General features: G+C 38.4%; 1 protein-coding gene across 5 annotated transcripts in view; it reads right to left on the reverse strand.

The window, feature by feature from the left end:
* Nucleotides 1-27,051, reverse strand: part of LOC133557864 (myosin-16) — a 138,882-nt gene that overhangs the window by 53,966 nt on the left and 57,865 nt on the right. For 4 of the 5 annotated variants that reach the window (XM_061908734.1, XM_061908736.1, XM_061908733.1 and 1 more), the window contains one exon: nt 5,156-5,212. In XM_061908734.1, coding sequence (XP_061764718.1) covers nt 5,156-5,212 — 57 coding nt within the window. Of the gene's footprint in view, nt 1-5,155; nt 5,213-13,062; nt 13,163-27,051 lie in introns of those variants that run through there. The other variant, XM_061908737.1, reaches the window with a different exon arrangement.

Here is a 27,051-nt window from a genome sequence, read left to right on the forward strand (position 1 = left end):
ACTCCCCACAGCCAGCTTCATAATAAAGCGGTTTCGTAACTCGGAGCTAACAACTTGAAATATGGAGGCGAGTCATCCAGCCATGTCCTATTTCTCCTTCTTCTACATCAGGGGTGGGCATTACGTCGATCGCGATCGACTGGTTGATCTCGGAGCGTGTGTCAGTCGATCTCAAGCCAGGCATTAAAAATATACATAAAAATGAGCAATCATCAATCATACCAAGACTTCACTTTCGTCAGTTGTTTGACATTCTCGGCACCCGAGGATCTTGTGAGATGACGCTGGCTGCTGCAAGCTCATATTTAAGAAAAAAATCACTAACAGGGCGGACACAGAGAAACACATTTTATTTCTAGAGACTCCGTACCTACTGTCAAAACTCTAAAGACCAACTGCACAGTTCCTGTCTTCACCATAAAAGACCTGTTTCATCCTGCCTGTGCTAACAAAATAAGAGTCTCAGAAAGCTAGCGTGCACAAGCTAGCAAGCTACGGAGTTTGATGCCAATGTATTTCTCCCCCGCCCTCAGCGACCACTTTCTCACTTGCTTGCCCACCCGCACTCTCACTGACGTCACTCACCTGCTGCCAGACATTAAAGGGCCACACACATATGCTACTCTCATAACAAAGTGTTTAAAAACGAGTATGCAAGTTGGACAAATGAGATGCCAAATCCAACCACTTTCATGTGGTATTGGACAGAAAGGAGGACTTTTTTTCTCCTCCATTTGAAAATGCGGACGTTATCAGCACCACTGTCTAATTCCAATCAATGCAAGTCATCAGAATCAAATACACCAACTTATATTCTTGTCTTCATGAAATAAAGGAATCTATGTGTGATAAACATGCTTGTATTATCATTAAACACCATTAACTTGTTAACAAAAATGTCTCTTTCATAAATAAATAAATATAAATTATAAATAGGAATGAGGTAGATCTCCTCGACTTGGTCAATTGAAAAGTAGCTCACCTGCAGAAAAAGTGTGAGCGCCCCTGTTCTACATGTACAGATGCTTGTAGGAATCACACATGAATAAGATAGATTGCAGCTATTTCGGATACAACACTTCTCAGACGGCAAGAGAACTTTTGAATATTCGTCCAGGTCAGCTGTTATTCTACTTGGCAAAAAACTATGTCCATTTGTCAAAGGAGAGTCAACGAGAATGCGAGCTCCCGTGGAGGTGATAAAAAAAGTGTGCTTTGTATTACCTGGCCGTTGAGGGAAGAATATGGAAAACGGCGAATGCATTTGGACTGGCAAAGCAGACTGTATCAGTTATTGTCCGCCATGTATGTTGCGCACTCAACTCTAGGTCCAGAGCATATAAAGTCACCAAAAGCGGATGGACAATGAAGGTGAAGGCAAAAAAGTGAGGTGTGTCCTGTCCAGATATCTAGATCCCTAGATGGATTCTTGTCAAATGTTCTTTGTCACATTGTTTACTTTCGTGTCCAATAAAGATTTGATGAATTTATGATGGCTCAGGTGTGGTTCATTACAATAAGTAAGGCCCCACAGCACACTTGATTCCAGTTAAGTGAAATACCACAACAGTTAATAGTTAAGTTAAATTTAAGAACTTGCACACAAAGCAACACTGGAGGTGACTGTGACTTGCGCATTTTCCGCACATGCGTACTAGGTTGCGTTGCGCCGGCGGACGGAGGGGGTAGGGGGTCTAAAACGACCATTGCGTGTGTTGACACGGATAAGGTTAGGTGGGATTTACCCTGGATAACCTTAATGTAACCGGCTTAGTGTAAACGGGGTCTAAGGCTAAACCCTCCCTGTTGATGGCGGCAATGTCTGCCATCTCACGCGGATTCACTGATGGGGAAGTAAGTTCACACCTTTGGGAGATATGTGAGTAAACACATGTTCAGTAATTCATTCATTTAATCGAATCCAGGTATTTAATTGAACTTTGACATTCCTTCCAAAAGGAATTCCTTATGCTTGTGTTCGGGTGGAACTAAACAAGCTGCTGTACATTGATTGCTAGCAGGAGCATTTGTCATGATCCGTCATTTCAGGTCAGACTCGGTGTATTGTTTGTCCTGTTTTGGTATTTAGTTCTTGCCCAGTGCCCCTATTTTAGTTCCACTTCTGTTTTCCCTATTATCAGCCACTTAACCTCTTGCTTAAATTCTGATTTAACACACTTGCCTTTGATTAGTGATTAGGGGACTCAATGATCACTAATCAGAAGGCTTTAAATGACATTTTCATTGTTGTGTACGTTTCAGTGCACTTCACAGCTGCACTAGTTTTTAGGTCACCTGTTTACGAACCTTGGGGTCTTAGCTACTACTACTATGCGTGTTTGTGATAAAATTGTTACTCTTCGAGCTACAATGAGAACACTATATCCTACTGTTGTTATTACACTATTAATGTAGATCATGATAACAATTATTTATATTATTAATTATTGTTTATGGAAATCATGTAGCCATCAGTGTACTGCCCACACACTTGGTGAACATGTTATAACTATGACCAGTCTGTCTGAGAACATACTGATATAAGATTGTTCATCATGACATGTGCCTCACCTGCCTAATCTGACCACATGTCCCTGGGTGGAAACTACTTCATACACAAAACACAGGAAAACCCCTGTTCTATTGGTGGCTGTAACTACAATTTAAAACTGCACAGACCTTGGCCATGGAAAAACCTATAAGTGAATCAGCACCAAATTTTACACACGTCTCTCTCTAAATATGGCAGGCACAGTTCCGGTCAAAAATGTACAAACATTCATCGTGGGCTTACTATTTTACCTACTTTGAGTCTTGTTAATTGTTGGGACCCTTCATGCTTTACTTAAATTGTTCAATTTAAAGAATAGAAAAATAACAAAAAGTTGATGTTTACCATTATTTTTTGGACAAAATGGGTGGCACAAATTATTCGGGATATTCTCAAAACTACACAACCCAAAATTTCATCACTCTTAAAGAGGTGTCGAGGTTTCCAAAATGTCTCAATGTGACAAGGCAAAGCTCTATAAACTTCTCATGAATGATGATAATTGATTGGAGTATGACATCATTCGACAGTACTCTTTGATCGACAGATACACAGAACAATATTTGAGCTCAACAACTACAATTTCCAAGATTTTCATTCATAAAAATGTAATGTTATTTGAATACGTCATGAATGAAGACCCATAATGTTGTCCTCAGATGAAAGGTTAAGAAACAACCCAGGAGCTATCCACAGCTAACTCAGTTTTACATGTACTGAGAGAGTGCAAACCTACAAAATAAACATCTGCCTTTGAAATCGACACCCCCAACCTAGACTGAAATTTGCAGCTGGAAAAGCCACATGTCCAAGTTTGATGGTCAGATGAGACACAAATTAAGCTATTTAGCCTTAATGAGGCAAAGTATAAAGTATGTAAGAATCAAGATAAATATTTCAAACCTAAAAATACTGTACCGACTGTCAAGCATGTAGGTGGTAGCATCATCCTCAAGGACGGTTTTGCTGCCGGTGGAGCTGGTGCACCTCAAAGAGAATGGTTTAATGTGGACTACCTCCAAAATATTCAACTTGCACTAAAATCGACGGTTCCAAAACAACAATGATCACACATTGCAAACGGGTTTTAGAATATATTAACAGGCTAACTTGAACTTCTGGAATAGCCTTTAATTTATTTTAGTACTTTTTTCTGATTGTTTCATTACATGCTTGTGTTGAATCATTCTCTAATGTCTTTGACTTAGGTGTTAACGTATGTATAATTTAGGTATAGTCTTATTTACACTTAACTGTAAATTGCTGTCCCTTGAACAGTTATTTGTCTGCATCCTGCTGGCGTTTGCTGCCCTTTTCTGTTTCTACATTTGCGGCTTTTTTCAGTTGCCATGGTTCCCAGGGGAAGGCGTGAGGGATTGAACAGGGCGGTTTGCAATTACTCCATCTTATTAAGACTCACCTGTTGTCGCAGGATTTTTCTTCTGTGTTGCAATACAGTGAGTCCACGTCCACACAGATGGCAACATGCGCAGTGGCTCAATGCTCCCCACTAATCTGTACCTTTCTGTGTTGTTTATGTCTTTCCACTCTATTTGGGTCACACTTATGCCACGGAAGTACTATCCATAGCCACCAGGACTTCATAAGCATTATGAGGGCCTTTACACGGACACATAACATCCTATGATGAAGAGAGCATGCAAACTTCACACATAAGTAGATTCAAACCCTCAGTCCCTTGTCTGTGAGGCCAACAGGCTAACAACTAAAACATGGCACTGGCCGAAAATAAACCATTAAGAGACAAATATCTATTTGCCATTATCCTGTTTATGGATTAAGGTAAATGTTGTTGGAATTCCATCCATTAATCATAAATCACAATTAAATTCCAACATCCTGTGTCATGATCCCACATGACAGGTTTGGACTCCGAGTTCTTTTCCTGGGTTTCCACCATAATTTTCCCTGTAAGACTCATACTTTATTTGTAGTTATTAGTCACCATGTTTTATCTTTACTCTTTTTTGAAGGAGCAAGAAGTGTACCTGTTTTACCACCTTTGAGCAGTTTTGCTTATCTTTCTTTTTACCGCCTATACCTGTTTGTTTTTTGTGCACTTCCCTGCTGCACTATTTAGTTCATACTACCTGTGTTTCCCTAATAAGATGACTTTATACCTGCTCATCACCTTGCTGTCTCTGCACTCTGAGGTCCAGACCAACAACGCCAACAAAGAACGTATATTGCTGATTTTTTTATCTCGAGCCACAAAGTTCGAAACTGGATATTTTAGAAGTAGTTTTTACATTAAAATGGAGACCAAATAAATACGTTCCTTGCCGAGGATAACTTCTAAACCTTGGGATTGTCATGTACGTTAATCAGGAAGACAACTTTTCCTCTTTAGGTTCATTGTGGCAGGTGCAGATAGTTTAATGTGAACGTCAACCGTCTTTTTAAATGCTCCGTTAACCCTGCAAACAGCTCTACGCACAAACATCCTGGGAGTTAAAATGGAGCCAATCTCTACTATAAGCTGCACCAAGCTCCTTATCTGCTGTGCAGCTGACAGACATGTTGAAGGCACATCTGTTCTCTGTTTCATGTGTGGAGTGCAGCATCATTAGTTGTTTATCATACCTTCGCTCGGATGGCACGCTCAGCTTCAAGCTCCTCTTCCAGCTCCTCAATGCGGGCCTAAACAGACATAGTTGGAATGGATTTAAACTTCAATAAATACCATATTTCCAAAATAAGTGGTATCTTCTGCTTTTTCAATGTCTTGTATCACAGTGACGGAGAGCAAATGGGATGTCCCCTCAGTAGATTGTTTGCTATTCCTAGGGCAGTTCTTGTGTGGTCACTCAGTTTCATACAGTCAGATGTCTTTGGGGATTTGACATGCCTGTGGATTCTTCCTCAGGTAGCAATTTAGAGCAAGAATGTCTGCAGCCACAGTTATTGTTGGTATTCTAACCAAGGGCAGGGTCTACTATGTCCGGTCTGGATAACGCTTCAAAAGTTTGAGGAATGTGTCTTTTTTTTTTAACCATTCATTGTTAAATCAAAACAAGCAACAGCCAGCAAAATCACAATTAATGTCATAATCCCGTTTCAGTAATAGGACTATACAGGACCCATAGAATGTATTATAACTTATTTTAGTTTTAAGTAAATCTGACTTTTATAATAATCTCAGTAAAGTTAACCCCTTTTTGGACACTTGAAATACTTTGACATTTACAATTTGAACCTTAGAAAATCATTGTAAGTTAATTTATCCATTTTTTAACATATTTTTTTATGTACATGTTACAGGTTATATATGTTTTATTATTAAATGTATCAAATGTAATGAATATTACATTTGATACATTCAATGGAAAAAAGCCTTTTCGCTTTTTGTGCCATCCATTTGCCTTTCTAAAGCATTACATGGATTCAATTCTTTAAGATATCAATAAACTTCTCAATCAATCAATCAATCAATCAAAGCAGAACAGCACAGGGGCCCTATTGAAATTGCTGTATTTTTTCTCCTATACGCCTTTTTTAGGCCCCTAACATGCACAAAAAAATCCCAATATTTTGCAGGCGTGTCAAGTATAGCAAAAAAATTTATATTTTGGGGTTCCCGAAAATAAAATGAAAAAATTGAGAAAATGAGAAAAAAACAACCCATCATACCAGTTTCCAGTATCAACCCGAACATCGCAGGAGACGCCTATCATGACGAGACGCAGATAAAAGTCTCAAAAACCCATACGTGAAAACAAACAGGAAGTTAGTCATCTTGGTCTTCATCGGCCATTTTCATAAGGACCTTCACCAAATGAGTCGTGGTTAAAACTACAAATACACCAAAAAAAAAAAAAAGCGAACAAATTTTCCATGCACCTTAAGATGTGGGGGTGGCATGGCACCAAACTTTGGTCTTATGGTTTTTGGCCATTTTTCGGTGGAAAAAAAGAGGTTGTACCTTAACAAACTCTTCCTGGGGGACTTTGGCCAAATGATTTGCGGTTAAAATGACAGATACTACACAAAGAGAGGATTATAAATTGCAAACACATTTTGCCTACGCCCTAAAATGTGGGCAAAAAATGTTTTGCAAATGACAGGATGTTGACATTGCATGGCGCCAAACTTTGATCGGATGGTTTGCCACAAAACTATCAACGTTAACTCGGTTTCACAAGTTCATATCTTGCTACAAATGATAATGGCAGTTTGATGTGGCTTCATGTGGTGGAAGATTACAACAGGTTTGGCTTCCTTCAACATGCTCCGAGCTTCCTGAAATTTTTGATGAGTTGGATTGTACATACATTATATATATATATATATATATATATATATATATATATATATATATATATATATATATACTGTATAGCCTGGCCCCTGGCCAAATTGTTTTACCCAATGCGGCCCCCGGTTCAAAAAGTCCTGGGAATCCTGTTTTATAGACTGCAGGGCGGTGTTAACTCATCTTAATATTTATTTCATATTGCCTTTCACTGTGGTTGTGTTGTCACTGAAATGTGTTCATTGTACTCTGCTGTGGCCTTCACAGTCTCATCATATATATATATATATATATATATATATATATATATATATATATATATATATATATATATATATATATATATATATATATATATATATATATATATATATATATATATATATATATATATATATATATATATATAGGGACGGCGTGGCGCAGTGGGGAGAGTGGCCGTGCGCAACCCGAGCGTCCCTGGTTCAATTCCCACCTAGTACCAACCTCGTCACGTCCGTTGTGTCCTGAGCAAGACACTTCACCCTTGCTCCTGATGGGTGCTGGTTGGCGCCTTGCATGGCAGCTCCCTCCATCAGTGTGTGAATGTGTGTGTGAATGGGTAAATGAGGAAGTAGTGTCAAAGCGCTTTGAGTACCTTGAAGGTAGAAAAGCGCTATACAAGTACAACCCATTTATTTATTTATCATTTATATATATATATATACGTATATACATACATACATACATATAAAGAAAAAATACATACATGTATACATATATATACTTTGTATTTTTATTCCAGCAAATAAACACTGTAATACAATCACAAGTGTCTCTAAATTGTATTTATATTTTGTGTTTCTTGCCCATTAAATGGTTAATATATTACACTAGGGGTGTGAATCTTTGGGCACTTTATGATTCTATCTATTTCCGATTCCTGGGGTGATTCAATTCAGAATGGATTCCCGATGCACACCAATTCTTGCAATGTATTATTTGGTATCATAATTATAATGACACTTTTTCAAAGCAGTTTATGTCTTATAAAAAACAAATTTTGGTTGCATGGAGATGACCTGAAAACAAATATTCTAATAAAAATTAAAAAGAAAAAATATGAATCAATTTAGAATTGAGCTGAATAATCACGATACAGATGTTAATCGATTTTTTGTGCACCCCTATATTACATATACCGAAGTTAAATGTTTTAATAGACTTGCAAATAACCTCCAGTATAAATATTCTTGCATTCATTACTACTTCACATAAACTGTATTGGTATTTATTTATTTATCCATCTATTTATATATTTCTAGTGGTAAAGATTGTAAACGTGTGAACAATTGTGACATTTTTTCTACGCAGAAAAGTAGTAGGAGGACAAGCTTTGCTTCTTCCACCTCCTTTTCAAACATGTTACAATGCAAAACTGTAAAAATGTAATTAAAAAATTATAACTGTATTTATGTTTAAATCACTCTGTTATTTTTCTTTTCAAGAATGTTTTTGTTTCACTATCAAGAATCATAGACCTTTTCATCCATCCATTCATTTTCTACAGCTTATTGCCTTTTGGGGTAGCGGGGGGCGCTGGCGCCTATCTCAGCTACAATCGGGCGGAAGGCGGGGTACACCCTGGACAAGTCGCCACCTCATCGCCATGTACCAGTTATAATGAAATATTTGTAGGGCATGCGCAAATGCACTTCTTGTGACTTTATGGGATTACAAGTAAACGTTTGCATGCACAGTAGAACTTAAAAATAATAAAATATGACATAACTGTACAGCTACTATATTGAATAATTACAGTGGCAGCATAACACCAGCAGGGATTACATTTCTTCTTTCTGCCCCCAGCACTGGTCACAATATTGACACAACCATTAGATCGGATTTTAAAACGTGCACAGGTGTCGGAAAATTGCTTGATGGTCATCAATGAAATCATCATCATAATAAAAAACATCTGCAGCACATTTCTGCTAAAATCAATTGAGCTGAAGCCAATGCTGCAATTTGTTGGAATAATAAGAGCGAAGTGTTAGTTTCCCCCAGAGGGCTCTCTATCTGTCCATGTTGTGTCATGTTCTGTGCCGCTGCGAGTCCCACTGCGGACAGAAAGAAATTACAGCAAATTCCAGCAGTTGCTGTTGGAGAAATGCTAGTCCACTTCCTGACTACTGTCGAGATGCCTTTGAGCAAGGTACCGACCCCGCCCGAGGAGCGCAGTCAGAGTGACATTTCTTCTTGCTGCCTGCATGTGTGTGGTCTGGTTGTAACCGTCTTATAATTGTGTTTTCTTCATGATTCCCTTCAGGGTTTTTTGTTTTTTATTTTCTGCAGTCAAAATGGGCACATTTCTAATCAAATGCAAGACAGAAACCAGGGATGAGGCTATCTCCTCTCCTCTTTGCTGCAAGCTAACACTGTTTGTCAGCATCTTGCCAATATATATTGTGTGCAGACACTTTTATTATACTGCATGAATTTCTATATTATTATTCGATGATCATTTTTAAAAGTCACCTCGAAACCCACCTGTTTAGGCAGACCTAAGCCTGTTGAAGCAAATGTCTGTTTATATTTTTTGCTACTTTTATACTTATTTTTGCTGCTTTTACATGATGTTCGGCGACCTTGAGTGCATTGAAAGGTGCCTTACAAAATTAAATGTTTTATTATAACGTGTGTAATGTTTTTGACATATGGTAAGTGCAATATCATTCGTCTTGCTAATCGAACAATAAACTGCAGATGAAACTGCAGTTTCACTTCCCTACCACATAGAGGCAGGGGGGCGTAGGTGAGCTGGCTAGTGCATGACGCTGCCTTATTTCTACAACGAGGCACAGCTATGGTGGCCAGTAAGTACAAAACAATATTACAAAGTGGCTGAGAGACATTCAAACCTAAAATAATGTAAGGAGGACTTTTACAAAAAAAGTTAAGGCTGCTTGGGAAGGACTGACGCGTCAACTTCTTATACAAATAAAGGGAAGGCCATACCTGGCTTTTGTTTTTAAATAAATGGGACTATAGGGGAGTGTGCCTATTGTCCACATTCATGAGAGACAATAAGAAAAAAGTTTTTTTTGTTTTTTTTTTTGCTTTGTAAAACCTAAAAATCAGGTTGTTGTAGGTGGCTAGCAATTCAGCTAATAGGAACAATGGATTCAAACTCGAACTCACTTTAAAAATGCATTCAAAAACAACAATACTTCATTTTTTTTCAGTAACCAGTATAATAACGAGGCAGTCGCTACATTGTTATTGTAAGAACGAACGCGAAGGAACTCTTTTTCTAGCGTACTAACACATCGGAGTGCTACGGCATTAGCCGTGAAAGAGATAAGCTAGTTTTTAATAAACTGAGATAATGTGATAGGACACTATCTTGTACTGACTGAAAAACATGGACTATGATATTAGTGTGACTATATAGTATTGGTCCACATTTCATGTTTTGTTTGTACACAGCAAGCTCGCAAGCGTGTGTACTGTAGCATACGATGATGTGCTGTATGTGTTATGAAAAATAGCTTAGTGACTTAGTCAATGGACAGTTGTTTGTTTGGTCAAGTTGGCGGGGAGAGATGGGAATCGAAAACCGGTTCTTGTTCAGAGCCGGTTCCCAGTTTATCAATTCTTTTGAATCATTTGCCATTTCGTCTAGCGATTCTCTTAACAGTTCTTCCGGTCGGGGAACACGTGATTACGCAATGTGCGACGTCAGCAACGTGCGACGTCAGCAACGTGCGACGTCAGCAACGTGCAACGTCAGCAACGTAGCGGCACCAGTTAGAAAAAGTACAACAGAGTTTTCCCACATTTTACTAAAAAAGGACAGCAACAGCGCTACATTTAATATCTCCGAGGTTGCTATTTCGACAAAATGAGGACATACGAGCAAAATGTTGAAACATTTGAACAGACAGCATGCAATGAATGTTGCGTTTTTCACTGCACCGATCTCATCCCAGGCAGTGGCGGTCTTCGGACGTAAATACAACAGGTGCTAATACCGTCTATAATGTTAGCGCTGTTAAATAAATGCAAATGAGCATGACGAGACATATTCTGAGTGGTTTGGAGGCGGGCAGTAATGGCTCCTTTTCATGTCTGCCGCAAGAGGGCCACTCGGCCAGGAACGACGAATGTCACCGAGCAGTGACTAAGTTTGTGGTCAAAAGCTTGCAACAATTTGCCAATTTGGTGAATGTTCGATTGTAGTCAGAGAAAAGTTGCATGTTTTCCTTCAACCACAATTTCACTCAGTCATTATATTATACAGGTGGAACTCATAAAATTAGAATATGGTGTAAAAGTCCATTCATGTCAGCAAATAACTTAAAATGTGAAACGAATATGTGACATATGTCAAGCCTCTAATGTAATTTTGATAATCATGGTTTTAAAATAAAACGCGACATTTTCTGAGATTGTCCGATTTAAGCTGTCAGCAATAAACATAAACATTATATCAAAATAAGGCTATACATATCTAATGAGCCTATGTCACAATTGCACCGTATATATCTAAACAAACCTTTGCACGGTATATTTTCTAGGTAGATGACAAAGATTCTTAAAAGTTTAGAAAATATTACGAAACGGTACATACTTTTCATGTTTTATTTTGTTAAATTTTACAGAATTGCTTTTTAAAATTCATTATCAGAAGTTGTTTTTTTTCTATGCTATGTGCCTCACTGTTGGCTTTGTAAGGTCATGTTAGGTCTAAACTCAACTAATTGATGCTTTACCATCTTTTTCTTATCTTTTTTCCAAATAAGAATCCATAAGTGAATTATTAAAGAATTGTATTGTTAAGCAGAATCAAAAGTGGAATCTGAAACAGAAAAATCTTATCAATTCCCATCCCTACTGTCCAGGGACATTTCCAGTTGATTTTGGCACTCCTTTAATTCGGCACAGCTTGTCTCGTAAATTCCGTAAGATTTTCCTCATGACCAAGTCACGCCAACTTCACTCTCTTGGCTTCCATCAGCTCCAACATCTCACCCTTTTCTTCGTGCGCACTTATTTTAGCAGCAGTTCATCCTCTGTATTTTCAGCTTCAAAAAGATAAGGTTGTGAATCCTGATTGGTCCACAAATAGTCATCTTTATGGTCTGTTACCTAGTCTGCCATGATTACAGCACACTTGTGTTTGTTTCCGGATGTAGTAACACAAGTTTGTTGCAGGAAGTCGGATGTGCGCCGCTACAAAACGAAAATAAACGTGCCATTGAAGGAAGTCTCGCTATTGATAAAAATTATATAAATAGAGCTCACTGGCCTTGTGGTTAGAGTGTCCACCCTGAGATCGGCAGGTCGTGAGTTTAAACCCCAAAAATGGGACTCAGAATAAAGGGTTGGAATTGGGAGTTAAATCACCAAAATGATTACCGAGTGTGGCCACAGCTGCTGCTCACTGCTCCCCTCACATCCCAGGAGGTGGAACAAGGGGATGGGTCAAATGCAGAGGGTAATTTCATCACACCTAGTATGTGTGACTATCAGTGGTACTTTAACTTTAAATATTGAACATATTACATATTGCTACGAACGTGTCTGTTACTACATTAAATATATACTTGCAGTGTGTATATAAAACATTAATGGAGGGTTTTGAAGTTGCTTTAGAGTGCTTTGAAGGCTACAACAGTGACTCACATTAGCTGCATCTTGTTTGTTTTAATAATCTAAAAAAGACATACGTGTTCCTATGATGTTCCCCTTTAATAAGTGAAAATGTATATTTTTTGTTTTGGTACCCTCCTGATGGACAGACAACCTGTAATAACGTTGACTGCAGCACAAAAAGTTTTGAAGAATGCCGGTGCCTAACTAACAATGCACAACAAGGCAAGTCACTGCAGCCGAGTGTAAAATAAATCCTCCTTGATGAAATATAATCATTACAGTATGGTACATTTTATTGGGATTAAAAATACACAGCATTGATCACAATTCCATAACCAATAAGTGTGTCTTCCCCCACCCTAACAATACATTTACTCATAGGTACGGTGAAACTCAGTCTCTAAAAATAGCTCCCTACTTTTGGAATTTAATGCAAGAATTCACACAGAGAATTGAAAAGTGCATCTCGTACATGACGTGCCTGGTCAATAATTTCGAGAAATGTTCCCGGCTATAAATTTAATGCACAAAAAGATGTACTCTTGCTCTTGCTCTTCAAATTTGCAGGAGAAATGACCAAATGACAAAATACCAAACTCACATGCCAGCGAAGGACCTCTGCAGAAAGCACAGCCATGGTGAGGCAGGAGCAGCTTGACTGACTGAATTGCCTCACACACACATGCACACACACACAAAACTTGTTAAAGCCTTCCAGCACTTTACTGTCCACACCCCCTTGTGCATGCACAGCCTCTCCTCACACACACACAAACATACAGCGTCCTCCATTCACATATCTGTTTCTTGTTACAAAGCCTTTAAATAAACTTTGTGGCATTCACAAAACACACAGTGTCAAAATTGATTGATACAATTTGGACTGCTAGATTAAATTGAATGATTTTGTAAAGTGTTCACTTCGTTGAATGGGAAAAATGTAGGCAATAACAAAGCCCATTATTATTGAAAATGCTTGGGTTTGATCGAGATATCTTTCTTCCCTGGCAACACTCCAACATTAATAACTGGCCATGAATTACAGTCAGATGTGGCCTCTGTAGCTAAGGTCTCGCCTCATGTGTCCGATGGAGTCATCGGCAGGCGTGGGTGGTTATATCCTCTGTGATTCCCCTCGGTTGATCAAAGAGGAAAACACAAGCTAAACATCTTCAAGTGATGCTTCGGAATCATGTAAGCCAAGCCTTGCAGACCTCCTGCAGAGCAGACAAGCGCCCACCATACTGTCCACACATGTTCACAACCAGCGACGGAAACTAGTTCAGTTACGGTAATTGAGTCAGCTTTTCATGTATTTGTACATTTTAAAGTCATAATGAAAAAAAAAGTATGTGTACTTTTACTGAGGTTTGTGTTGTTTTAATTGTTTTGTTTTTTGTCCTGTCCAGTCGCTAAGGCAAATCATATTGTTGATGTAGATGCCATATTGGCTGTACAGATTTGCTTTACAAAAGAGAAGTATGGGATACTTCTCTTGTTGTCATATTTGTTCTTGATTTTATTACATTAATTTATATTAATGTTTGCCGGAGCAGGAGGGATAGGAAGACAAAAAAAGGAAGACAGGGGGAAAATTGCGGGGACAGGAGGGGGATAAGACAGAGAGACAACAACAACAAAATAACATCAGCGGATAGAATATGTACAAATATGATTTGAAAAGTGATAGCAAAGAAGCGGTTACTGAAGTAAATATTAATAACACAGAAATGACAATGAACATTATTGCACCACAAATGGAGCAATACAAATACAAATAGCAAGAGCACTATTGATCATAAATATTAACAATAATTACCTCTCCTATCAACAGTACAATTGTTTCAAATGCAACAATACATATATGTAATGATAACTTCAATTACAAAAGAAAGCAGATAAATGAATGGGAAGAAAGAGAAGCAAACTATATTAACCTTGTAGATTGTTATAGTAAGAATAGGTTAAGCTTTGTCAGTGTGCCGTGTGTTACCCAGTTCCACCTAGGGCAACGACGTTAACATATGTTTGATGAAACGTGTGGATAAGCATGACTGTATGTATGCATATGTGCTGGTATATGTACAGTCTGTGTATGTACCTGTGTGTGCGCGTACTTATGTATGAATGAAAGTACATGTGTGTATGTATGAATAATTGTGTGTATATGTGTGTTTGTATGTACAATATATTTGTCTGTCATTGTGTGTAGGGGCCAAAACTTCAAACTTCACGAGTCAAAGTTTGTGTTTCAATATACAGGCAATCTTTGTGTTATGTCGATTTGTGTTATGTTGTGATGCAACGTTTTGTGTTATGACACAAAGTCATAAATTAATACTACAGCAATAAGTGGCAAAAGAATAGGTACATTTAAAAATTAGTTAATAGTTAATAAATAAGTACTGTACTTAAATACATTTCCATCCATCCATTTCCTACTGCTTGTCCGTTTCGGGGTCGCGGGAGGTCCTGGAGCCTATCTCAGCTGCATTCGGGCGGAAGGCGGGGTATACTCTGGACAATTCGCCACTTCATCATAGGGCCAACACAGATAGGCAACACTCACATTCACACACTAGGGCCAATTTAGTGTTGCCAATCAACCTATCCCCAGGTGCATGTCTTTGGAGGTTGGAGGAAGCCGGAGTACCCGGAGGGAACCCACGCATTCACGGGGAGGACATGCAAACTCCACACAGAAATCTCCAGAGCCCGGGATTGAACTCAGGACCTTTGTATTGTGAGGAACATGCACTAACCTTAATTGTCTTCAAACATGACAAAATTATAAATTAGCATTGTCTTAAAGTGGATCTATACAATTTTCATAGACTCAGCATAAATGGGTTGTCTTCAAAATTTTACTTAAACACCATAAGTTATTTTTAAAATGTGGATATATTCATAATCATTACTTAAATTTAATACATTGGTTTTGGATAAGGTTGGAATCTTGGTTCTTTTACAATCGATGAGTATGCATCCCATTATTACATATTAATTACTGTGTTTACATTATGTAAGCCACTACATGGACATTTTATACAACATCAAAGTACATCAATCTTAAATAATGGGCCTTAATATTTTTGGGTGTGCAACCGGGAGAATAAGTAGTTGTGTGTTGCTTGAAGAAAGACAACATCACTTTTGTCCTTCTCAGTTAACCCTTCTCCTTTCATTTCGTCTTTCTCAGACTCTTCTGATGTGTGCGTGTTAAAGAAAAGGAAAGTGAAACCAGACAACCTACAGGACAGAACCTCTAAAATTGCTTGAATTAGCCAAAAATATGTTGATTTACAGTTTTTTATTTGACAATATGTGTATACAACATTTGACAGAGCCACCTTAAGAAGTCACAAGAAACTTTGTTCTGTGAGTATATTTTTAATCAAAAACTTTTTTACATGAGTATAATTTTGGACCATGAGTAAGTAAAATCTTCTGTAACTGTGATTTTACTTGAATTCAATATGTTTGTACTCCATCCAACTATGTTGAGAGCACTGCTGGAAAGTGCTGCTTTTTTATGACAAAATGAATGGGTGAATGCTTGTTTGACCGATGAAACAGGTCCTCCCGACTCGGTTACGGCCTCTGACTGTGACTGTCGGGGGTCAAAGTACTTATGCAAACGATACTATTACTGTCTGTTAATGTAGATACATTAAATGAAACATGTCAAGTTTCATATCTGCATTATGACTTTTTAGCATGGCGACTTGTCCAGGGGTGTACCCCGCCTTCTGCCAGTTGTAGCTCAGCTAGGCTCCAGCGCCCCCCGCGTCCCCGAAGGGAATAAGCGGTTGAAATGGATGGATGGATGGACTTTTTAGCATGCATAAACATGGCAAGAGGTCGGACTGCATCGACATTGTATCAACATTATTAGTTCATGGTTTATAGTGTAAGTTTCTTTCGAATATGCATACAGTTACAATATGATAAATCACTTTATTCCAGTATTATTTTTAGTGAACATGTTAGGTTTTAATTAGCATAATTAACTAACCACAAAAGGATGAGTTTTTGAAAAAATTAAATTCTCTCAACCTTTTCAAGTCAGAATTGCTGATCCTCGCATCTTTGGCCTGCTAGCCAATCAAAAGTAAAAAAGAATGTTGTGAAAAAACTACTCAAGTACTGAGTAACTGATGAGTAACCTGATTACGGCAACAAATAATGCACAAAAACTTAAAAATAGCAATGAGCAAATTCAAAGCCAGGAATATCTCTTAAGCAACTAAAACAATAATATATATTAAATAATAGTACATTAAAATAAAACAAAAAAATGGCACATTGAGCCACAATAACTTAACAGCACCATAGCCTCAGTAGGCATTCATCGATTTGATTGATTGATTAAAACTTGTATTAGTAGATTGCACAGTACAGTACATATTCCGTACAATTGACCACTAAATGGTAACACCCCAATAAGTTTTTCAACGTTTATCAATTACTTAGTAAATGACCAAGTCGAGGTGATCTACCTCATATATACATATACACACAAATAATTTATACACACACACACAAATCATTTATACACACACATATCATACATACACACACAAATCATATATATATATATATGTATATATATATATATATATATATATATATATATATATATATACATACATTTATATATACAGTATATAATTTATATTTATTTATTTTGCCGTTTTTGTTCACATGTTGAAGGTGTTTTAATGAATATACATGCATGTTTAACATATAGATTCCTATCTTTCATGAAGACAAGAATATAAGTTGGTGTATTACCTGATTCTGATGACTTGCATTGATTGGAATCAGACGTCCACGTTTTCAAATGGAGGAGAAAAAAAGTTCCTCTTTTCTGTCTAATACCACATGAAAGTCGTTGGTTTTTGGCATCTTATTTGTCCAGCTTACATATTCGTTTTTATACACTTTACAAGAAATACATTGGTGGCAAACTCAGTAGCTTGCTTGTTTGTTTGCGCTGGCTTTCGGAGACTCTTATTTTGTTAGCGGAGGCGCGATGGAGCGGCACTTTTATTGTGAAGACAGGAACTGTGCGATCAGTCTTTAGGCTTTTGACCGGAGGTACGCTTGAAATAAAAAGTGTCTTTTTTCCTTTACACTTTTGATTGATTGAATGAAACTTTTATTATTAGATTGCACAGTACAGTACATATTCCGTACAATTGACCACTAAATGGTAACACCCCAATACGTTTTTCAACTTGTTTAAGTCGGGTCATGTAACCACCTACCTCTGTTTGATTGGTCCAACGTCACCAGTGACTGCATGTGATTGGTGAAACGCAGGCATGCGTGGATTCTACTTTTAACCTCTGTCATTAACCAAAACAAACATTAATAAATCGATTTAAAAAAAAGTAGCGAGTAGCGCGCTGAATGTAGATAAATGGAACGGAGTAAAAGTAGCGTTTTTTCTCAATAAATATACTCAAGTAAAAGTATGTTGCATAAAAACTACTCTTAGAAGTACAATTTATCCCAAAAGTTACTCAAGTAAATGTAACGGAGTAAATGTAGCGCGTTACTACCCATCTCTGCACTATGAGTTTATGCAAAATAACAAACACCACTTGCATTGTATTACAGTACTGTACAGTATCTGTAAAAAGTTTAAATGGTGACAAAGTAAAATGGCTGAATGAACTTTTTTCGGTAACAGCAGTATGAGGAGGCCTGTCAACATAGTTCGAAACGGGTGGACGACAATGAGGATTCGACAAGCAACCGAGGACAAATTAACCGTAGGGCAGTGATTCTCAATTATTTTCTGTTACGCTCCACCAGGATTTGTCTATGGAAATGTTATAAGTACATCACTGCATAACAACATTGTATCTGCATTAACATTAAAGAAACAAGAAATAAATATAGAATTACTTTATAAGTCTGTAACAGAAAACATTCAAAGTGCATCAATTTGCATTTAGGTAAAAAAAAAAAGTATCCTTATTTAGAACTAAGAAAATGTTTCGACTGACTTGAACCATTTGATACTGAAAAGTAAAATTCAATAATAATAACTGATCAGCAACGTTAATTCCAGAGCACAGTATATAAAACCAGTTAACCTACGAAACAAAGCAATCAAACAAGTTGTGCTGATTTTTTTCTAAAATTAAAATTAGGAGGTCAGAATTTATGGCTAGAAGGCAAGAAGCAGGTTTTGCGTGCACAGCTTTTTGAAGCTTAGTTTAAAGCAGGATCCTGCATGATCCTGCATGGTACAGATAAATTCCCAGGGTCACACACTACCCACGACATTGCAACGCCCTTAGGTCAAAATATGCTAAAAGTTATAGAACTTACTTTAGACATCATTTAATTTGATGCATTTGAATGTTTAAAACCTAAAAATCACTAGTTGAATTGCTATTGCCATTTTTGTTAAATATGCAATTCAAAATTGAAAAATAAAAAATTGTAAGCATTTTTACAAATTTAGTGCAAATATGACTGAAATTGTTTAACAGGTACATGGAGAAATTGTCCTGTATTTTTGTAAACTTGTATTTATGGTTTATCTGTACCTGCTATGAAACACTCGAGATTTTACTTTAAACTTTGAAGGGCTGGGCACAAAAGATATGAATAAAAGTCCTGATGCAATATTTCTTAGTTTTTTGTTTTTTTACAATGTGGAGCAGATCTCCAGGACTAAACTGTGTTGCACGTCATAGCATTTCAAACAAACATGTCTGATTGCGATGGCCGGTGTTATTTGTTTTTTCATTGCATTCTTTTCCATACTATTTTACCACAGGACTGATGTTGTTGTTGTTGGTTTATACTTGTTTAGCGCTTTTCTACCTTCAAGGTACTCAAAGCGCTTTGACACTATTACCATATGTTGACCGTTCTTTCATGGCAGAGGGCATGGGTTCCCTGTCAGGGTTGCGACAGGAAGGTCATCCGACGTAAAAAGTAAGCCAACACCATTCACACCATTAAGCGACCCTTGACAGGGAAAGCGAAAGTGAAAAAAACAACAACATACATTGAAACTTTTCCTAGCACCTTCAAGGTATGATTAGAATCCAAGGGCAGGTCTTAAAAGGGAAAACACTTATTTTATAACTACATTAAAATATTGATTAATTAGTTGTATTTTGCAGCAATTATGATAAACACAAACGAGATAATTTAAACTTAAAAAACAATGAGGTAAAACAAGCTTCATGCTCTCAAACAGTGATGACCCTTCTTAACCTTGGCTGAGTATACCTGTTTTACGACCGTGTAATAAAACCACGTTGGGCACAAGATTGTTGCAAGGAAATAACCATGAAAACATTAGGCCTTTGACCTCCATGGCATTCTTTTAACCACTTTGAAATATAGCACACTGAACAAGGCGAAGCCGTTTCAACATGAAAAGTAGGCACAGTCAACATGTGATGCACTCATTAACTAAAGCTGTATTTGTCCACCAGTTTGCAAAAGCATCGTATTTACATAACATTACTAGAAAAAAACACTATCAGACAAACCGTGATTCGCTGAGTGATTACATTTTGAATTTGAAAGCTATATCACTGTAAGATATAATTATATACCGAAGCAGTGCAGTGGTGAAAATGTTATGAAAACTGAAAAAACACTCTGCGAGAGCAGCCCTAGCAATAACAAAAAAAGTCCTTAATCCAGGCAGTGACCTGGATCAGGCCCTAAATGTACAGTAATCACATGTTGCTTATCCCAGTTTTGGCATTTCTTGAAAGGTAGATGGAAACATTTTGAGCTATCTACAGTAGAATGTATGAAAGAGAGTGAAGCCTCTTGTCAGTCATCCGCTATCTTTGTACTTGTGTGGGGAGGCGAGCGAGATAGCATACAAACACACAGAAATTGAAACTCGTAACATAAAGGTAAAGTAATGCGGAACACAACAGTGAATGAATAATAGAGTACCGGTAAGTAAATAAATGAAAATACAAAGAGTAAGCAATGTATTATTGAATACATTAAGTTAAAGTAGTAATGATCTGAATCAGGCCCAAAATGTAATCACTTATTCCATATCTCATTTCTGACATTTCTCGAAAGACAGATAACAACTTTTGTCGCAACCTATAGTGGAACAAGACGTACGGAGTGAGAGCTATTGACAGTCATCCACTATCTTTTTCTCTGTCACTGGAAGCAAGACATATCGCATACAAACAAACAGAAGTGGAAGTTCTCTATAGTGGTATGAAAGAAACAGATTGAAAACTTGTCTGTCTCCACTGCTTTTGTCTCTGCAGGGCCGCTAACATACACAAACCAGCGTAAATTTAAGCTAATCAGCACAAATGATCAGGATTAGGCCCGGAATGCAATTGTTCGGTATCCCATTTCGGACTTTTTCTGAAAGTTTAATGAAAATCCGCCCATATAATGTATTTATTTATTTGAATTTATAACTATTTTGCTAACTACGGCCCTACAACAGTATGGAGTAATAATAGTAAAATTCTATAGTCTCTATTTCTTGGAAAATGAGCACTAAAATATTTCACTGAAAAAGACAGAATTTGAATTTACATAATTTTAGTTTAATATAGTCATAACTGTGGTGATTTTTCCAAATATATTCACCCACACTGACGTGTCAATCACCAGTTCAGCCTTTGCTGCAATTATTTTTCCTTTATTTCTGTTGGAGAGTTACAGTACTGATCTTCTGTTCCACTGTCAATGCCACAGTGGCTCAGTTTAAGATATGGCTCATCTAACTTTGGAGATGATGACATTCTAACACATTACTCTTTTGAATCCTGTCCATTGCTTGAACAAACAATCTGCTGAAATCATCAGTTGTAAGCGATCCCAAAGAACATCCTTAAAACTATGAAATTGTTGCATCAGAATGTGGTAGAAAAAAAGTTATTCATATGTATCCATATCTGTTTCAAGTTTAGTTAACGAAGCAAAAAGCAGTATTGAATGGCAACAGGTGAGGACATGAATAGTGATACTGCTGCATCTCCCACCCACTTTTCCTCCATAAAGAAACATACATTGCCCATAAAACAGAGGATTGATGTTCCATTATTTCGGATGATTTTTAAATAATGTAGAATCCAACATTTGCGTGTTAAGCTAATGGCACTTTCAAAGTGTACACAAAAGGCGCAATTTTAATCAGGTTTCTAAAAAGGAAATCATAACAAAGCCTATGCCTGTGATCAGAACATTGTCTACTATGACACAGCTGGTGAGTTCAACATGATGACAGAACAAAAACCAATCACAGCATTTTTGTCTCAAAAACGAAACAATGTAAAGTAAGCAGGCGATTATCAATCAATCAACCAATATCCTTTATTTAACCGGGTAAAAAAAACCTCATTGAGATTAAAATCTCTGTTCCCAGAGTTACCTGGCCAAAACATCGAACTGTGGTACCATGCCATGGACATCATATGTATAGACATTGGGTGCCGGAGCGCAGGAAATTCGGCCGCAATCTTGAACCCGTCATCTACTCCTTTTTGAGCAGCAGAAGGAACAAGAAAGAACACAAAGCCAGAGCATTGTGCTGTGTATTTTTGCAAAAACAGACGGATCGTGGCAAACAGGTCACAGGGATTACTTGTCACAAGTAAGAGTGAACATGACTATTGCGTATATTTTGTGAATCGAAGATTGTCGTACTGTATTTATGCACACCAGCAATATTGTAGCCCGCTAGCTAAAAGTTTAGCTACTTATTGTTTGGCCCTAGTGTTCCGGATATGAACTGATACTTTAGTCATATTCCACAACACTGGCTTATATCACATATGACGTCACGTTTGTTTTTGTTCTTCTCAGTTTAATTCACATGATGGTCAAGCACAGGGGCGCCGAAAAGGGGGGGGTAAAGGAGACGGATTCCAGGGGACCATGATAGAGGGGCCCAGAGAGGCCCCTAATGATGATGAAATTATATGAAATTATGTGTTGGGGGCCATGTAAAGATTCTTATCATGGGCCCAAAATCCCTAGCGGCGCCCCAGGTCAAGCAGCTTAAGCGTTGCATCAAACAAGTGAGAGTGAGTGTAGAGTTTGAGCAGAAAATGCAGTTTTGCTGTTCTGTTTTTGGGTGTTCCAATCATTCAAATAGAGGGATAGGAAAGAGCTTTTCAGAGTCCGGAAAAAATGGCTCCTAATGTTAATAAAGTCAGGGAAAAAACTAAAGTATGTAGAAGGAAATGGCTCTTAAAAATATCACTGTTATCATCTTGTGGAAAACAGTAAGACCATGCTTTGTAAAATGACTGTTTGAACATTTGATTTGTTTGAGAAACTTTCTGTGATGCAATCGAGTTTATTCTCAATCAATCAATCAATCAATGTTTACTTATATAGCCCTAAATCACTAGTGTCTCAAAGGGCTGCACAAACCACTACGACATCCTCGGTAGGCCCACATAAGGGCAAGGAAAACTCACACCCAGTGGGACATCGGTGACAATGATGACTATGAGAACATGATACTGTGAAAGATCAATCAATAACATAAATACAGTCTATTATACAGCATTATTCACATGTGAATAATATAAAAACAAGTCTATTATACAGCATTATTCACATCAATCAATCAATCAATGTTTACTTATATAGCCCTAAATCACTAGTGTCTCAAAGGGCTGCACAAACCACCACGACATCCTCGGTAGGCCCACATAAGGGCAGGGAAAACTCACACCCAGTGGGACATCGGTGACAATAATGACCCAGTGGGACTTCGGTGACAATGATGACTATGAGAACCTTAGAGAGGAGGAAAGCAATGGATGTCGAGCGGGTCTAACATGATACTGTGAAAGTTCAATCCACAATGGATCCAACACAGTCGCGAGAGTCCAGTCCAAAGCGGATCCAACACAGCAGCGAGAGTCCCGTTCACAGCGGAGCCAGCAGGAAACCATCCCAAGCGGAGGCGGATCAGCAGCGCAGAGATGTCCCCAGCCGATACACAGGCAAGCAGTACATGGCCACCGGATCGGACCGGACCCCCTCCACAAGGGAGAGTGGGACATAGAAGAAAAAGAAAAGAAACGGCAGATCAACTGGTCTAAAAAGGGAGTCTATTTAAAGGCTAGAGTGTACAAATGAGTTTTAAGGTGAGACTTAAATGCTTCTACTGAGGTGGCATCTCGAACTGTTACCGGGAGGGCATTCCAGAGTACTGGAGCCCGAAAGGAAAAAGCTCTATAGCCCGCAGACTTTTTTTGGGCTTTGGGAATCACTAACAAGCCGGAGTCCTTTGAACGCAGATTTCTTGCCGGGACATATGGTACAATACAATCGGCAAGATAGGATGGAGCTAGACCGTGTAGTATTTTATACGTAAGTAGTAAAACCTTAAAGTCACATCTTAAGTGCACAGGAAGCCAGTGCAGGTGAGCCAGTACAGGCGTAATGTGATCAAACTTTCTTGTTCTTGTCAAAAGTCTAGCGGCCGCATTTTGTACCAACTGTAATCTTTTAATGCTAGACATGGGGAGACCCGAAAATAATACGTTACAGTAGTCGAGGCGAGACGTAACAAACGCATGGATAATGATCTCAGCGTCTTCAGTGGACAGAATGGAGCGAATTCTAGCGATATTACGGAGATGAAAGAAGGCCGTTTTAGTAACGCTTTTAATGTGTGCCTCAAAGGAGAGAGTTGGGTCGAAGATAATACCCAGATTCTTTACCGTGTCGCCTTGTTTAATTGTTTGGTTGTCAGATGTTAGAGTTGTATTATTAAATAGAGTTCGGTGTCTAGCAGGACCGATAATCAGCATTTCCGTTTTTTTGGCGTTGAGTTGCAAAAAGTTAGCGGACATCCATTGTTTGATTTCATTAAGACACGCCTCCAGCTGACTACAATCCGGCGTGTTGGTCAGCTTTAGGGGCATGTAGAGTTGGGTGTCATCAGCATAACAGTGAAAGCTAATACCGTATTTGCGTATGATGTCACCTAGCGGCAGCATGTAGATGCTGAAGAGTGCAGGGCCAAGGACCAAACCCTGGGGAACTCCACACGTTACCTTAACGTAGTCCGAGGTCACATTGTTATGGGAGACACACTGCATCCTATCAGTAAGATAAGAGTTAAACCAAGACAGGGCTAAGTCTGACATACCAATTCGTGTTTTGATACGTTCTAATAAAATATTATGATCGACGGTATCGAAAGCAGCGCTAAGATCGAGGAGCAGCAACATAGATGACGCATCAGAATCCATCGTTAGCAATAGATCATTAGTCATTTTTGCGAGGGCTGTCTCCGTGGAGTGATTTGCCCTGAAACCGGATTGAAAGGTTTCACATAGATTGTTAGACGCTAAGTGTTCATTTAACTGCTCCGCAACAATTTTTTCAAGGATTTTTGAAATAAAGGGAAGGTGAGACACCGGTCGGTAGTTTACCATGAGGTCAGGATCGAGGTTAGGTCTTTTAAGAAGAGGATGAATAACCGCTTTTTTGAATGCTAGGGGAACAGTGCCCGAGGAGAGTGATAAGTTTATAATATTTAGCACTGATGGACCTAATAATACAAAGAGCTCCTTGATCAGTTTCCCAGGAAGAGGGTCAAGTAAACATGTTGTCTGTTTTATTCCATTTACACGTTGTAACAATTCCTCTAATGTTATTTCCTCAAAACGAGAGAAACTATTTTGGAGGGCAGTATCCGCCGTATATACAATCGTATCAGTGTTAATAGAACCCCGTTGTAGCTGGGACGCATTGTCTTTAATCTCCTTTCTAATGACTTCAATTTTCTTACTAAAGAATTGCATAAAGTCATCAACTGAGTGGGTTGAGCTACTGGAAGGAGTCCCTTGTTGGGTTAGCGATGCTACCGTACTAAACAAAAATTTAGGATCGTTTTTATTACGGTGGATGAGATTTGAGTAATATTTAGCTTTAGCTAAGGTAAGCATGCGTTTATAAGTTATTAAACCATCACTCCATGCTTGATGGTGCACCTCAAGTTTAGTCGTGCGCCATTTGCGTTCCAGCTTTCTACACAATAATTTCTGAGCTCTAGTTTCTTCTGTAAACCGCGGGGTGCGCTTTTTTGGAGCCTTTTTTAACTTTAGCGGTGCTATGTTATCAATGGTTTCGCGCAGGGCGTCGTTAAAGTTGTTAGTGAGGTTATCAATAGAGCCCACATACTTTGGGAATGGTGCCATTACCGAGGGCAGTAGGTCAGCAAGAGTTGTCGTTGTGGCTGTATTAATGTTGCGGCTGCTATAGCAGTTATTATCATTATTAGTTTGACGAACATGCGTCTGAACCTCGAATTTTATAAGGTAATGATCGGACAATACTTTAGTATACGGGAGTATCGTAACTTTGGAAACGGTGATACCCCTGACAAGCACTAGGTCTATCGTATTACCGTTGCGATGCGTGGGTTCATTTATTATTTGTGTGAGACCACAGCTATCAATTACAGTCTGGAGCGCTACGCACGGTGGGTCCGATGGGGTATTTATATGGATATTAAAGTCCCCCATTATGATTATATTATCGGCGTGTGTCACTAGATCAGCAACGAACTCTGAGAATTCATTGATAAAGTCCGAATAGGGCCCTGGGCGGCGGTAGATAACAGCCAGGTGTAGAGGCAGCGGTGTGACAGACCTCATAGTAAGCACCTCAAACGATTTATATTTATTATTTATGTTAGGACTAAGGTTAAAGTTTTCGTTGTATATTAGTGCGACCCCCCCACCCCTTTTAAGCGGACGGGCAATATGCGCATGTGTAAAGTTAGGAGGACATGCCTCATTTAGCGCAAAAAAGTCGTTTGGTTTAAGCCAGGTTTCACTGAGACCGATGACGTTAAGATTGTTGTCTCTGATAATATCATTAACTAATAACGTTTTGGGAGACAATGATCTTATGTTTAAAAAACCTATATTATAGGTAGTGGGCTGTTTCAGGGAATTTTTGATCAAATTATCCGTAGTAGCAATATTAATAATGTTGTGTTTATTTTGCCCAGTGCATTTAGTATAGTTACGACCATATCTAGGAATTGATAAGACGGGAATTTTCCGATTGTTTGATTGTTGCTTTGATAAACTGCACGCATCATGGTTAGTCACCTCAGTAACGGGGATTTTCCGATTGTTTGATTGTTGCTTTGATAAACTGCACGCATCATGGTTAGCCACCTCAGTAACGGGGATTTTCCGATTGTTTGTTTGTTGCTTTGATAAACTGCACGCATCATAGTTAGCCACCTCAGTAACGGGGATTTTCCGGTTGTTTGATTGTTGCTTTGATAAACTGCACGCATCATAGTTAGCCACCTCAGTAAAACACATGTCCAACTCTGAAACACTCAAAGCAGAAAAAACGTGTTCTAATTTAACTGACTCCTTACCCAGACCAGTAGTCTCGCATCTTTCATTTAAATCCGGCTGCAGGATGGAGGGAAGTGGTGTTCTGTGGGGATTAGCCTTCTGCTTTGTTTTTAGCCCCGCTCGACATCCGCGTTTCCGATCACACCGCTGGCGTCTGCTCCGTAGACGGCCCCCGCTGCTACTAGACTCCCCTGCTTCACAGGCCGCTGGAT

Source organism: Nerophis ophidion, linkage group LG08 (assembly GCF_033978795.1).
Source record: "Nerophis ophidion isolate RoL-2023_Sa linkage group LG08, RoL_Noph_v1.0, whole genome shotgun sequence".
NCBI lineage: Eukaryota > Metazoa > Chordata > Actinopteri > Syngnathiformes > Syngnathidae > Nerophis > Nerophis ophidion.